We start from the raw sequence: 15646 nt of genomic DNA on the forward strand, positions 1-15646 counted from the left end.
TTATCAAAATAAACAGATTCATTCCAAGATCAGTTGCATGGTAGACAATGGCATTGCCTGCCTTATCTCATCCCATGTACCTTCACAATGTTAGGATGCTGCAGCCGGGATAGGATGGAAGTTTCATGAGTCACTCTTCCCAGATCGGGGTCCTGCAGCCAACAATCTTCAAGAATCTTTTCCTTCAGGATAAACTTCACCACTGCCTGTAAGTGAGTGAACAAATTCCAAGTTAATCCAAGCAAAGCACAGCAGGTAGTGTTTTCAAAGAGTAAAAAACAATGGTGAAAGATTTACAGAAACGAACAATTCAACCTAGGCAGTAGTACAGTGTGTCTTACTCTAATTTTAATTATAAAAGAAGCTACACCTTATATGTTGAGCTCTGGGATCTAGCCTAAGACTCCAGGATTGCTTACCTGTGCTGTTCTGCAATTTATTCAGCTCCGGGGACTTGGACATGTGCTAGTCTATGATCTATCCCAAAGCCTCTGACTTAATCACTGAATATACTGATCTGTGATTTACGTAAAGGGATCTTAAGATGGGCACGTCAGCAATTTCACTCTTTTTCCTGAGTTTTGCAATTATGTGCTGTTCTGAATCTTTCTCAATGCATGTGATTATTCATGTGGTACTCCGAGTTACACAAGCCCTGAGGAATTTCTGCACATGTTTAGATCTACCCCAATGCCTTTGGATTTCCAGCATGTGCCACTCAATATTAAACTTTGTATTTTTATGTTGGTCTGTAATTTATCCAATGATTCCATGATTCTCTGCTTGGGATTCTCCACTTGGGTTTCTTATTTCTTTTTTCTTATCAAGTGACAAAAGGAATTTCTGATAAGCTTTTGGAGTGAGTATTTTTCTCCCTGTTTTTTAAAGTTGGCAGTAAAATTATTTTTAGGTACTGAGTGAAAGCAGTTTTCACTTGACCGAAAACTAGAAAAGATTGATTTAGAATGACTGCTCTGTGACCGCACAGAGCGGTAATTCTAAATCGAACTGTCAGCCCCTGTCGCACATGAGTGCGCGCAGGGGCTGTCAAGTGTGTGTCTGCGTGAGAGTTTGTCTGTGCGAGTGTTTGATTGTACAGATGTGTGTGGACTTGGTGTGTGTTGAGCAGGGAAGTGGATGATGGGTGGGGAAAAGAGAGGTGAACCCCCCCCCCTTGCCCAGTTTCAAATAACCAGCAGGAAAGTGGGAGAAGGGTTCACCTAGGAGGGAAGGGCATGTTCTATTGCTGCATTTTAAAGAGAGAATGTTTATAAACAATTAAAACAATGCTTTAACTGTAAAACAGGAATGTTTTGAAATATATATTTCTTTGCACCTAGTTACTTATGCACAGATCAAGCAGTAATAATAGAGCTTCTGCCTGTGGCACTAAGTGTACTACTGGTCCAAACGAATCTATGGAGGTGTGTGACTGAAAGGAGGGCAACAGACTACTTTGAGTCCGTTCCCTATTTTTTGTGGGGAATATTTTTACTCTTATCTTTTGGGAGTAGTTGCCCATTTTTGAATGAGTAAAAGTGGCTGATACACCCCTAATCAGTAGGGCTGCCTAGGAGCCAACACCTTTTTATCCCAAGCGCCTTATGTTTTCCTGCACATACTATTCTGAGGCTTATTAAAATCCTTGTATTTCAAAGCATGTGCTTCAAATTACCAAAATTGTATCATATCGCAATTAATTGGGCGTGTGTCTGGTGCTCCCCAAATCAGGAAGATCAGTTGTTTGCGGCTATGTGATCTATGCGCAGTTAAATGTATGCGCCGATATCTGCTGTATCTATGTGCAATGCTGCGATTTACCAAAAATAATCTTTATACTTCTCTGAAATTACGCCTCCATATTCCCTGCACATGATAATCTGCATTTACACCAAGATCTGAGGATTACATGTGCGCACTGCTCTGTGGTTTACCAAAACTATCTCCTGTGTGTTGGTTGATAATTTGCCAATAAGACGGGGGATACCACCATTTGCTTCTTTACGAGGTGGAAATACTATGCACAGTGCCCTGCTCTAGAATTCATCCTACAGTTTGGTAATCCCTGTGTGCTGCTCTGCAGGATGGCTTGATGCCATGCGATTCACCTATCAGTTTGGCAATATAGTATATTAAACAGTTGTTCAAGTTACCCAATAGGTTAGAGATTCCTGGTGCGATTCTTAGGAAATTCCTCAATAGGTTATGGTTGCTAGTGTTAGTACTCTGCCCTTACCCTAAAGGGCCTTGTATCCCTAGTGTGTTACTCTACTTGTTTGTCAACAGGCAAGGGATTGCTGTGCATGCAATTTTTGCAACGGAGAATCTCCAACTGATGATCCATAATTTACCTAACATTTACAGATTCCCAAAGATAGCAACCATGTGGTTTCAGGGCGAGAAGACCTTGTTCATTCTCGTAAACCCCCTTCCTTCAAGAAATAATTATTTTATGGTTTAAAGAAACAAAATACTTCTGTCATTTTATAAATTAACCATGATAACTACATTCTATAAATTCTGGATGATAAACACAGTAACAGACCCAAATTAATAGAAACATCTTCCTCACAATTATCATTTCATATACAACAAAATAGATGCATATTCATTTCATACATCATCTATAATACATATTCAATTTGTAAATTATTAATTTATTGTTCAGCTACAAACACAATTATCAGTACATAATTCAAAAGACTTTTCCATTCGAAAAATAAACGGTTCTGGACTTCTTAAATCTAAGATGCTAACGAATATACACCATGCACTTCTAGCCACTACGACATTTCAAAGCTATGGGTTATACCTACTTCGAGCGATAAGGTTTTCTACCACTTCACACTCAGTTGCCCAACAAGCCTTACATAGGGACACAAAAATGTATAAAGGTCTCCTGAGAATGTCAGTCAAACCTACACAAGCATTTATACATTTATATGGGTCCAGAACGCTATTTCCCAAATGTTGGAACATTAACCCAGAATCTAAGATAAGGTGAAAGAACTTCAGGAAGAAACATACTTTTCAAGTACAACTTACAGATTTAAGGCAGAAAAAGGCCTCACTGCCAAGTTTCCTAGTTCCTTGCGTGACACCCAGAGCTTGTCCTGGTTTTTGCTTCCAATTGCATGCTGAAACATGTAGTTGTGTTGTGGCAATATGACCGGTGTTGTCGGAGCAGATGGCCCGAGTCGTACCTGGCCTTTTTGAATTTGTCTCCGGCCGTGCTCCATAAAGCCACACTTTGTGGAGGCTTAAGATTCAATGGCTATGTGGCGCCGACGGCAGATGCTTCCTCTGCACCCCAACTGGTGCCCCAGTAACCCGCTCTCCCATGCTCAAAGGTGGCCAGAGGGCACCAGTGCAAGTGGTGCCCAACGGGCCTGAGCGCAGAGCGAGGCTGGCAGCAGAGGACCAGGAGGGACCTATGGTCTGGCGGGAGTCCCAGGGGAGGGCTACCAGTGTTCCGCAAGGCAGTTTGTGCCCCCCTGGTTAGGCATTCCAGAGCACAACGCCTTCATCGACCAGCCCCAGAGCGGAATGAGAGTGCCACCAAGCACAGCTGTTGGACACCCACACGTATGGGAAGGCAGTATGGGCGGTTCCGGGTCCTGGCCAGGGCTCCCCGAGGCCGGTTGGGGCCTTCTTGGTCCACACTCCGCAAGAGCTGAGCCAGGGCACTCACCACCCACCCAGCCAGGGACAAGGTCCCTGCGCACCCAGTCTGTGGACCCAGTCCCATCCAGAGAGAAAAACTCCAACACTCCCAGTCTGGCTGGAGATTCTGGCCTTGCTCTTGGGGGCCCAAGAGGGGCACCAGACTTTTACCAGGGGCTAAGCTTTCCCCGGGTGCACAGCAGCTGACATGGGCGCAAGTGCCACCAACCCTCCTTGCCAAGTTTCCCAGTTTCAGGCGTGACACCTCGTGCCAGACCTGATTTTTGCTTCCAATTGCATGCTGTTACTTGTAGTTTTGTTTTGCCCATTGCAAGGGTGGGCCTACAAGTCCCAGCACGCAGTGCAGAAAATAACAGGACTGGCTCAAAGATGCTGCATGGAACTGGGAAACTTGGCAGCTAGGAAAAGGCAGTGAGCCTAAAATTTGAATACACCAAGGCTAATATCCTGGAATCTTCATATTCCAAGTAAGGTGCCATAACACCGATATTCTGAACATCCAACTCCTCATGAAGAAACATTTTTGATGTACCAACAAGGAGGCTAAGTAATCATTTAAGAAGCTTTTAGAGTAATGAACGTGTCAATGCTGCCTTGATCTTCATAGACGCTGAAAAGGCATTTGACAGAGTGAAGTGGGAATTTCTAGACTTTACTATGGGAAAAATGGGATTTGGAAATAGATTGAGGGATGGTTTGTTGTCTTCAATGTTCTGCAACAGCACTCATTTGGGTCAATAGTGAAATGTCTGTAGCTTTTAGTCTTAGCAGAGGTACGAGACAGGGATGTGCTTTATCACCTTTTTTATTTAATATCGCTCTGGAGCCCTTGGTAGCCTGGATACGATATGAACAGAGATTATGTGGCCTGAACTTTTGGGACAAAGGAAGTGAAGGGACTTTCATACGCGGATGACATGGTGGTGGTGCTCTCAGATCCTGAGAAGGGCAGTATGGTTCTTAAGGAGGTACTTGAAAAAGTTTTCAGGTTATAAAATTAATTGGGAAAAAACGGAGGTGTTCCCCCTATCGACGGCAGTTAGAAGAGGGGATTTTGCAGGGGGGAACTGTAGGTGGTCGGAGGTGTATGTGAAATATTTGGGGATTTTTCTGATCAAAGATGTGCGAAAAATGGTTCTGTTTAATGTAACTGAGTTATTAGATACCCTTAGGAGAGATATTAGAAAATGGTCAAGATTGGATTTAGGCATTTGGGCAAAGATTAATATGATTAAAATGTCACTTCTACCCAAGATCTTATCTGTTATGCAATCGATTCCTCTTCGTTTTTCTAAAAAAATGCTTAAAGAAATGTATTGGGTTTTCCAGGATTTTCTTGGGGCGAGAAGAAGGCTCCTAAGATTCCAAAATACATTTTGCAAAGGGACACTAAGGAAGGGGGGTTTGGATATCCAAATTTGGAAAAGTATTATAGAGGTTTGATTTTAAAGAAAGCCAATTTGGTGGACTATAGAAAGGGATGCCTTGTCGCCATTAAAATTGGAAAATATCTTCTCAATGGGGAAATTACCTAGAGGGTCTTCGAAGTTACCAACTGTTAAGGTGACTAAAGACTCATAGCCTGATTCATGGAATTATTTGCGTGAAAAACGCAGATTTTCGCGCCTTTCTGCCCGAAAATCCCCATACTTCAAACAGGGATTTTCGGGCAGAAAGGCGCATAGATCTGCATTTTTCACGCAAATCATTTCATGAATCAGGCTTCACATCTGGTGGTATCTAGGGATCCCCCAGGCTCTCATTAGGAGCCCCACCATGCACCTTACAGTCCCATCATGAAGCAAGTTTCCTAATATTGCCCATAAGGAAACTTATTTCACCGGGACAGGAGATAAATTGCCCTGTACTATGAATGTTATAGGGCAGAAGTATAAGGGGAAGAACCCCATGAAAGTCAGCCTTAGGATAAGTTTTCACTGAATAACGTATATGTATATGTTGGAGGTTGGGCCTCTGCAAGTCATGGAGTGGATTGATCAGTGCCTGAAGCAGAGTTGGTGTCAGCGAAGGGAGGAAAACAAACAGGCTATACGTGCACAATGAGAGAGGGAAATTGCTAAAGGCACTGCCAGCCATAACATGGGAGGACCTGGCTGACATAATGGGCGAGAGTGACCCCAAAAGGCAGATATTATATTTGGGACCTCGGGCCATGGAAGCAGAAGAGTGAGTCCTATTTAATTAGTAAGTGAGGCAACACCTGATTACACAAGAGGAAAAGGCGCGCACACACCTGGGGAGATGGTTAACCACTTTGGAGAGACATGCGGCACTCCAATGAGAGGAGAAGCAGAGGGAGAGAGCAAGTGGAAGCCCATTCAAATAAGTCACACAGCAAGAGAGCTAACAAATAGGAGGTGGCTAAGCCAAATGAACAACACCATGAAAGAGTGAAGACTAGCAGACGAAATTAGGAGTAAGAAGTCTGCCCGAGACTTTGAAACAGAAGCTGGCAGGAGCCAGAGGATGCTGAACAGGAAAAGAATAGCCTACTGGGGGATCTAACTCTGACCCCTAGTGGTAATTGTAAGCCAACAGAGCTGAAGATGTTTTTGTACCCTAAAGAATCTAAGAAGAGCCTGTAGCCCAGATCAGGGGAACATTCCTTGGCTGTGGCGGTTATGATTACTGCAGCCTGAAAAGGAACCAGGTTGAGGGCAGGGGGACTCCTACCCAAGTGTGGCCCATATACATGTATGTATATATAAAGCTCAAACCTAGCAGGAAAGCAACAGGGAACCATAAGTAGAGGTCACACCCAAAGGGTTACAAGTAGGGGTAACAGAGGATCTAGGATGGATAGAGAGAGACGGGTTTGGGGGCTTCAGAGGGGGATAATTATGGTAAATTGGAGCAATCAGCAATTACCAAGATGTTCTTTGAAAAGTTGGGTCTTCAGGTCCATCCTGAAGTGTAGGATGCAGAGGATCAGTGTTAACCACGTTGGTAACTTGTTGCAGAGACAAGGTGAACAGCATGAAAAGACCAGTTTCCGCTTTCTAAAACACTTGCAGTTGCTTGTTTCAAGCCTGGCGTGATGTGGCTTCTGGCGGTGCACTAGCTCAGAGATATGGAATTTCATGGCCAGGGCCGGTCGTGTTTTTGTTGCGACTGCTTTGTAGAGGAAGCGGTTTGTCTTGAACATGAAATGGTTTCGAAATTGGACCAAGTACCATTTGGCAGTCCTGCTGTAAAGTGTTGCCACCGTCCACACAGCAGATGATCAGGGCTTGGACAACTTTTTTGAAACTCTGGGTAGGGATGAAAGACTTGACATTGCAGAGAAGTGTAAGCTGTTACCAGGTAGCTTGGGTCTTCTTGGCGGTGCACGTTTTGAATGAGAGGTTGCAGTCAACAGCAAAGCAGAGTGTTTTGCAATGGATGAGAGGTGAGGCATTAATCTGATAAGCTTCACATCAGCCAGCAATTATTGACGTGTGCATGCTTCATGCGTCTTTTTAGGAAAACTAAATGTCTTTTCAGGGTTGATCTTAAGGTACATGTATGACCATCCAGGCTTTGATAAGGATCAGACATTACTGTGGTTGATGGATATTGTTGATGCGATTGATCTTTCGGTAAAGATGCGTGTCATTGTGTTTTGGTACATCATGTCTCTGTTGGCTTGCAGTTCCTCCCAGCAGTTCCTTAACCCTTTAAGTGCCAAGGACGAGGTATCTCGCCCTTGGAAGTGCACACGCAGTGCCAAGGACGAGATAGCTCGTCCTTTTTGGCACCTTGTTTAGAGCGATCCCTGCAAAGCAGGGATCGCTCAAAACTGTAATCCAACCCCCGGGCTATGTGAGGGGGAGGTCCCCCCTCACTGCCCGGGGGTTGGATTTCCTTCAGTTTCACGCCGACGTGCGTAACGCACGTCGGCGTGAAACGGAAAGTAATTCCAGCGCAGCAGCCATTTTCGGCTGCTGCGTTGGAGAGAGAAGGTGAGTCCCCTTCTTGTTCCGCCTCGATCTCCGGCTGTATTTCAAGCCGGAGATCGAGGCGGGTATCGTTGGAAAGGGGAGATCTTCCCCTTTCCAACGGTACCCATTGTGTGGCTTTGCTGCCCGCGGATCAGGCGCAGCGCGCCTCGATCCGCGGGCTGCAACGTCACGGATCAAATGAAGATCCTTTTGTGACGCGTGGGGGAGGGGGGGCTGCTTACTAGGTAAGCGGCCCCCTTCCCCCGTGGCCCCAAAGCATGGGGCCACAGCGCCAGGGACCCCTGGGGGCAGATGACTGCCCCCAGGGGTGGGGAAAAAAAAAAAAATGTCGAGGGAAGGAGGGTGGTGGGTGGGGGTTTTGGGCCCTGGGGCCCACTGGGCCACCAGGGATTGACCTAAAAGTGGTGTCCCTGGAAAGGGGACTTTCTCCCCTTTCCAGGGACACCACTCATATGCCGCATTGCTGGTCACGGATCAGCGCAGAGCGCTGATCCGTGCCCAGCAACCCACTGAACCACCATGGATCTGTTTGTGAGTTGGGGGGGAGGGGGGCTGCTTCAGGTAAGCAGCCCTCTCCCCCCCCGGCCCCCAAAGCATGGGGACACATGAAAATGAACCCTGGGGGCAGATGGCTGACCATCTGCCCCCAGGGAAATGTATAAAACTAAACGTGATAATAATCTGAGGGATGGGGGGAGGTGGGAGGGGGTTTGGGGTCCTGGGGCCCACTAGGCCACCAGGGATTGAGCAAAAAGCGGTGTCCCTGGAAAGGGGACTTTCTCCCCTTTCCAAGGACACCACATATGAGGCATTGCTGGTCACGGATCGGCGCAGAGCGCTCGATCCGTGACCAGCAACCCACTAGACCACCATGGATCTCTTTGTGAGGTGGGGGGGGAAGGGGGCTGCTTCAAGTAAGCAGCCCTCTCGCCCCTCCCGACCCCAAAGCATGGGGGCACGTGCATGTGAACCCTGGGGCAGATGGCTGACCATCTGCCCCAAGGGAATGTAAAAAAAAAAAACAAAAAAAAAAAAAATGATGGGAAATGGGGGTGGGGGCCACTAGCCACCATGGATTTTTTTACTGAATGAGAGGGGGGGGTGTCCCCCCAACCGAAGTAGAAAGGGGCACCCCTTGCAACCCTCCCTGGGGGCAGATATCTGCTCCTAGGAAGGGGCATCTGACCCCAGGGAGGGATACATGAGGTGGGGCCCCCCCTATCTGCCCCCAGGGAGGGTTGCATGAGGTGGGGCCCTCCATTTGGGGTGGGGGGGGTTGAGGGTCACCCCCCGTTGCGGTACATCATGCGCTGCCAATTTAGGGTGGCCCTCAGCCCCCCTAAAAAGCAGCCTGTGATTTTGCATTTTGTTTTTTGTTTACCCAACTTGGCTTGGTGCAGATGGCCACATTAGTGTGGCTATCTGCCCCCAGGGTGCCCAAACCCTACTCCCCCATCTATTGGGGGTCCTGCCCCACCTTTTGGGGTGGCCCTCTCCCCCCTCACCCCAAATGGAGGTGGGGTGTACCTCACGCAGCCGTTTGGAGGAGGCCCAGGGAGGCCTGCATGAGGTGTGTCTCATTTCGGACTTTGCGGGGGTGTCTGGGTAAAAAAATCTGGGGCGATGGGCGCAAATCACACCTCTGCGGATTCCCACGTGTGCCCTCTTTTCGAAAATGCATGGGGTTCCCGGTTTTCCTCTGTGGCTTGGACACCCGAGGCCCATATCTGTAAGTTGCGCCGGTCGGCAGAATGTCTGAGATTTCCCTCTGACAACAGACTTGGGGTTACTTGTGTTTTAGGCTTTCCCCTTGGCGGCCAGGTAGGTGCACCCACACATGTGAGGTACCGTTTTCATCGGGACACCTGTGGGAACGCGGGACAGTAGGCCATGTGTTGTGGGGGGCGTGTTTGGATGGGTGCGGCGAGCGAAATGTGCGGAAAAAGCGTTTTTTTCCCCACATTTCCGACTTTGCAGGGCTGTCTGGGTAAAAAAATCTGGGGCGATGGGCGCAAATCACACCTCTGCGGATTCCCACGGGTGTCCTCTTTTTGAAAATGCATGGGGTTCCCTGTTTTCCTCAGTGGCTTGGACACCCGAGGCCCATATCTGTAAGTTGCGCCGGCCGGCCGAATGTCTGAGATTTCCCTCTGACAACAGACTTGGGGTTACTTGTGTTTTAGGCTTTCCCCTTGGCGGCCAGGTAGGTGCACCCACACATGTGAGGTACCGTTTTCATCGGGACACCTGTGGGAACGCCGGACAGTAGGCCATGTGTTGTGGGGGGCGTGTTTCGATGGGTGGGGCGAGCGAAATGTGCGGAAAAAGCATTTTTTTCCCCACATTTCCGACTTTGCAGGGCTGTCTGGGTAAAAAAATCTGGGGCGATGGGCGCAAATCACACCTCTGCGGATTCCCACGGGTGTCCTCTTTTCGAAAATGCATGGAGTTCCCTGTTTTCCTCGGTGGCTTGCACACCCGAGGCCCATATCTGTAAGTTGCGTCGGTCGGCAGAATGTCTGAGATTTCCCTCTGACAACAGACTTGGGGTTACTTGTGTTTTAGGCTTTCCCCTTGGCGGCCAGGTAGGTGCACCCACACATGTGAGGTACCGTTTTCATCGGGACACCTGTGGGAACGCGGGACAGTAGGCCATGTGTTGTGGGGGGCGTGTTTCGATGGGTGGGGCGAGCGAAATGTGCGGAAAAAGCATTTTTTTCCCCACATTTCCGACTTTGCAGGGCTGTCTGGGTAAAAAAATCTGGGGCGATGGGCGCAAATCACACCTCTGCGGATTCCCACGGGTGTCCTCTTTTCGAAAATGCATGGAGTTCCCTGTTTTCCTCGGTGGCTTGGACACCCGAGGCCCATATCTGTAAGTTGCGCCGGCCGGCAGAATGTCTGAGATTTCCCTCTGACAACAGACTTGGGGTTACTTGTGATTTAGGCTTTCCCCTTGGCGGCCAGGTAGGTGCACCCACACATGTGAGGTACCGTTTTCATCGGGACACCTGTGGGAACGCGGGACGGTAGGCCATGTGTTGTGGGGGGCGTGTTTGGATGGGTGCGGCGAGCGAAATGTGCGGAAAGAGCGTTTTTTTCCCCACATTTCCGACTTTGCAGGGCTGTCTGGGTAAAAAAATCTGGGGCGATGGGCGCAAATCACACCTCTGCGGATTCCCACGGGTGTCCTCTTTTCGAAAATGCATGGAGTTCCCTGTTTTCCTCGGTGGCTTGGACACCCGAGGCCCATATCTGTAAGTTGCGCCGGCCGGCAGAATGTCTGAGATTTCCTTCTGACAACAGACTTGGGGTTACTTGTGATTTAGGCTTTCCCCTTGGCGGCCAGGTAGGTGCACCCACACATGTGAGGTACCGTTTTCATCGGGACACCTGTGGGAACGCGGGACGGTAGGCCATGTGTTGTGGGGGGCGTGTTTGGATGGGTGCGGCGAGCGAAATGTGCGGAAAGAGCGTTTTTTCCCCACATTTCCGACTTTGCAGGGCTGTCTGGGTAAAAAAATCTGGGGCGATGGGCGCAAATCACACCTCTGCGGATTCCCACGGGTGTCCTCTTTTCGAAAATGCATGGGGTTCCCTGTTTTCCTCGGTGGCTTGCACACCCGAAGCCCATATCTGTAAGTTGCGTCGGTCGGCAGAATGTCTGAGATTTCCCTCTGACAACAGACTTGGGGTTACTTGTGTTTTAGGCTTTCCCCTTGGCGGCCAGGTAGGTGCACCCACACATGTGAGGTACCGTTTTCATCGAGACACCTGTGGGAACGCGGGACGGTAGGCCATGTGTTGTGGGGGGTGTGTTTGCATGGGTGCGGCGAGCGAAATGTGCGGAAAAGCATTATTTTCCCCACATTTCCGACTTTGCAGGGCTGTCTGGGTAAAAAAATCTGGGGCGATGGGTGCAAATCACACCTCTACGGATTCCCACGGGTGTCCTCTTTTCGAAAATGCATGGGGTTCCCTGTTTTCCTCGGTGGCTTGGACACCCAAGGCCCATATCTGTAAGTTGCGCCGGTCGGCAGAATGTCTGAGATTTCCCTCTGACAACAGACTTGGGGTTACTTGTGTTTTAGGCTTTCCCCTTGGCGGCTAGGTAGGTGCACCCACACATGTGAGGTACCGTTTTCATCGGGACACCCGTGGGAACGCGGCACGGTAGGCCATGTGTTGTGGGGGGCGTGTTTCGATGGGTGCGGCGAGCGAAATGTACGGAAAAAGCGTTTTTTCCCCCACATTTCCGACTTTGCAGGGCTGTCTGGGTAAAAAAATCTGGGGCGATGGGCGCAAATCACACCTCTGCGGATTCCCACGGGTGTCCTCTTTTCAAAAATGCATGGGGTTCCCTGTTTTCCTCTGTGGCTTGGACACCCGAGGCCCATATCTGTAATTTGCGCCGGCCGGCAGAATGTCTGAGATTTCCCTCTGACAACAGACTTGGGGTTACTTGTGTTTTAGGCTTTCCCCTTGGCGGCCAGGTAGGTGCACCCACACATGTGAGGTACCGTTTTCATCGGGACACCTGTGGGAATGCGGGACAGTAGGCCATGTGTTGTGGGGGGCGTGTCTGGATGGGTGCGGCGAGCGAAATGTGCGGAAAAAGCGTTTTTTTCCCCACATTTCCGACTTTGCAGGGCTGTCTGGGTAAAAAAATCTGGGGCGATGGGCGCAAATCACACCTCTGCGGATTCCCACGGGTGTCCTCTTTTTGAAAATGCATGGGGTTCCCTGTTTTCCTCGGTGGCTTGGACACCCGAGGCCCATATCTGTAAGTTGCGCCGGCCGGCAGAATGTCTGAGATTTCCCTCTGACAACAGACTTGGGGTTACTTGTGTTTTAGGCTTTCCCCTTGGCGGCCAGGTAGGTGCACCCACACATGTGAGGTACCGTTTTCATCGGGACACCTGTGGGAACGCGGGACGGTAGGCCATGTGTTGTGGGGGGCGTGTTTCGATGGGTGGGGCGAGCGAAATGTGCGGAAAAAGCGTTTTTTTCCCCACATTTCCGACATTGCAGGGCTGTCTGGGTAAATAAATCTGGAGCGATGGGCGCAAATCACACCTCTGCGGATTCCCACGGGTGTCCTCTTTTCGAAAATGCATGGGGTTCCCTGTTTTCCTCGGTGGCTTGGACACCCGAGGCCCATATCTGTGAGTTGCGCCGGTCGGCATGATGTCTGAGATTTCCCTCTGACAACAGACTTGGGGTTACTTGTGTTTTAGGCTTTCCCCTTGGCGGCCAGGTAGGTGCACCCACACATGTGAGGTACCGTTTTCATCAGGACACCTGTGGGAACGCGGGACGGTAGGCCATGTGTTGTGGGGGGCGTGTTTGGAAGAGTGCGGCAAGCGAAATGTGCGGAAAGAGCGTTTTTTTCCCCACATTTCCGACTTTGCAGGGCTGTCTGGGTAAAAAAATCTGGGGCGATGGGCGCAAATCACACCTCTGCGGATTCCCACGGGTGTCCTCTTTTCGAAAATGCATGGGGTTCCCTGTTTTCCTCGGTGGCTTGGACACCCGAGGCCCATATCTGTAAGTTGCGCCGGCCGGCAGAATGTCTGAGATTTCCCTCTGACAACAGACTTGGGGTTACTTGTGTTTTAGGCTTTCCCCTTGGCGGCCAGGTAGGTGCACCCACACATGTGAGGTACCGTTTTCATCAGGACACCTGTGGGAACGCGGGACGGTAGGCCATGTGTTGTGGGGGGCGTGTTTGGAAGAGTGCGGCAAGCGAAATGTGCGGAAAGAGCGTTTTTTTCCCCACATTTCCGACTTTGCAGGGCTGTCTGGGTAAAAAAATCTGGGGCGATGGGCGCAAATCACACCTCTGCGGATTCCCACGGGTGTCCTCTTTTCGAAAATGCATGGGGTTCCCTGTTTTCCTCGGTGGCTTGGACACCCGAGGCCCATATCTGTAAGTTGCGCCGGTCGGCAGAATGTCTGAGATTTCCCTCTGACAACAGACTTGGGGTTACTTGTGTTTTAGGCTTTCCCCTTGGCGGCCAGGTAGGTGCACCCACACATGTGAGGTACCGTTTTCATCGGGACACCTGTGGGAACGCGGGACAGTAGGCCATGTGTTGTGAGGGGCGTGTTTGGATGGGTGCGGCGAGCGAAATGTGCGGAAAAAACGTTTTTTCCCCACATTTCCGACTTTGCAGGGCTGTCTGGGTAAAAAAATCTGGGGCGATGGGCGCAAATCACACCTCTGCGGATTCCCACGGGTGTCCTCTTTTCGAAAATGCATGGGGTTCCCTGTTTTCCTCAGTGGCTTGGACACCCGAGGCCCATATCTGTAAGTTGCACCGGTCGGCAGAATGTCTGAGATTTCCCTCGGACAACAGACTTGGGGTTACTTGTGTTTTAGGCTTTCCCCTTGGCGGCCAGGTAGGTGCACCCACACATGTGAGGTACCGTTTTCATCGGGACACCTGTGGGAACGCGGGACGGTAGGCCATGTGTTGTGGGGGGTGTGTTTGGATGGGTGCGGCGAGCGAAATGTGCGGAAAAAGCATTTTTTTCCCCACATTTCCGACTTTGCAGGGCTGTCTGGGTAAAAAAATCTGGGGCGATGGGCGCAAATCACACCTCTGATGATTCCCACGGGTGTCCTCTTTTCGAAAATGCATGGGGTTCCCTGTTTTCCTCGGTGGCTTGGACACCCGAGGCCCATATCTGTAAGTTGCGCCGGTCGGCAGAATGTCTGAGATTTCCCTCTGACAATAGACTTGGGGTTACTTGAGTTTTAGGCTTTCCCCTTGGCGGCCAGGTAGGTGCACCCACACATGTGAGGTACCGTTTTCATCGGGACACCTGTGGGAACGCGGGACGGTAGGCCATGTGTTGTGGGGGGCGTGTTTGGTTGGGTGCGGCGAGCGAAATGTGCGGAAAAAGCGTTTTTTTCCCCACATTTCCGACTTTGCAGGGCTGTCTGGGTAAAAAAATCTGGGGCGATGGGCGCAAATCACACCTCTGCGGATTCCCACGGGTGTCCTCTTTTCGAAAATGCATGGGGTTCCCTGTTTTCCTCGGTGGCTTGGACACCCGAGGCCCATATCTGTAAGTTGCGCCAGTCGGCAGAATGTCTGAGATTTCCCTCTGACAACAGACTTGGGGTTACTTGTGTTTTAGGCTTTCCCCTTGGCGGCTAGGTAGGTGCACCCACACATGTGAGGTACCGTTTTCATCGGGACACCTGTGGGAACGCGGGACGGTAGGCCATGTGTTGTGGGGGGCGTGTTTCGATGGGTGCGGCGAGCGAAATGTGCGGAAAAAGCGTTTTTTTCCCCACATTTCCGACTTTGCAGGGCTGTCTGGGTAAAAAAATCTGGGGCGATGGGCGCAAATCACACCTCTGCGGATTCCCACGGGTGTCCTCTTTTCGAAAATGCATGGGGTTCCCTGTTTTCCTCGGTGGCTTGGACACCCGAGGCCCATATCTGTAAGTTGCGCCGGTCGGCAGAATGTCTGAGATTTCCCTCGGACAACAGACTTGGGGTTACTTGTGTTTTAGGCTTTCCCCTTGGCGGCCAGGTAGGTGCACCCACACATGTGAGGTACCATTTTCATCGGGACACCTGTGGGAACGCGGGACGGTAGGCCATGTGTTGTGGGGGGCGTGTTTCGATGGGTGCGGCGAGCGAAATGTGCGGAAAAAGCGTTTTTTTCCCCACATTTCCGACTTTGCAGGGCTGTCTGGGTAAAAAAATCTGGGGCGATGGGCGCAAATCACACCTCTGCGGATTCCCACGGGTGTCCTCTTTTCAAAAATGCATGGGGTTCCCTGTTTTCCTCGGTGGCTTGGACACCCGAGGCCCATATCTGTAAGTTGCGCCGGTCGGCAGAATGTCTGAGATTTCCCTCGGACAACAGACTTGGGGTTACTTGTGTTTTAGGCTTTCCCCTTGGCGGCCAGGTAGGTGCACCCACACATGTGAGGTACCATTTTCATCGGGACACCTGTGGGAACGCGGGACGATAGGCCA

General features: G+C 50.1%; 1 protein-coding gene across 6 annotated transcripts in view; it reads right to left on the minus strand.

The window, feature by feature from the left end:
- The window catches only part of PASK (PAS domain containing serine/threonine kinase), a 2072978-nt gene that overhangs the window by 670660 nt on the left and 1386672 nt on the right, over window positions 1-15646 (minus strand). For all 6 annotated transcript variants that reach the window (XM_069618098.1, XM_069618099.1, XM_069618096.1 and 3 more), the window contains one exon: window positions 81-206. In XM_069618098.1, coding sequence (XP_069474199.1) covers window positions 81-206 — 126 coding nt within the window. The remainder of the gene's footprint in view (window positions 1-80; window positions 207-15646) is intronic.

This window comes from Ambystoma mexicanum, chromosome 10 (genome assembly GCF_040938575.1).
Source record: "Ambystoma mexicanum isolate Mex_15411 chromosome 10, UKY_AmexF1_1, whole genome shotgun sequence".
In the NCBI taxonomy this organism is placed as follows: domain Eukaryota; kingdom Metazoa; phylum Chordata; class Amphibia; order Caudata; family Ambystomatidae; genus Ambystoma; species Ambystoma mexicanum.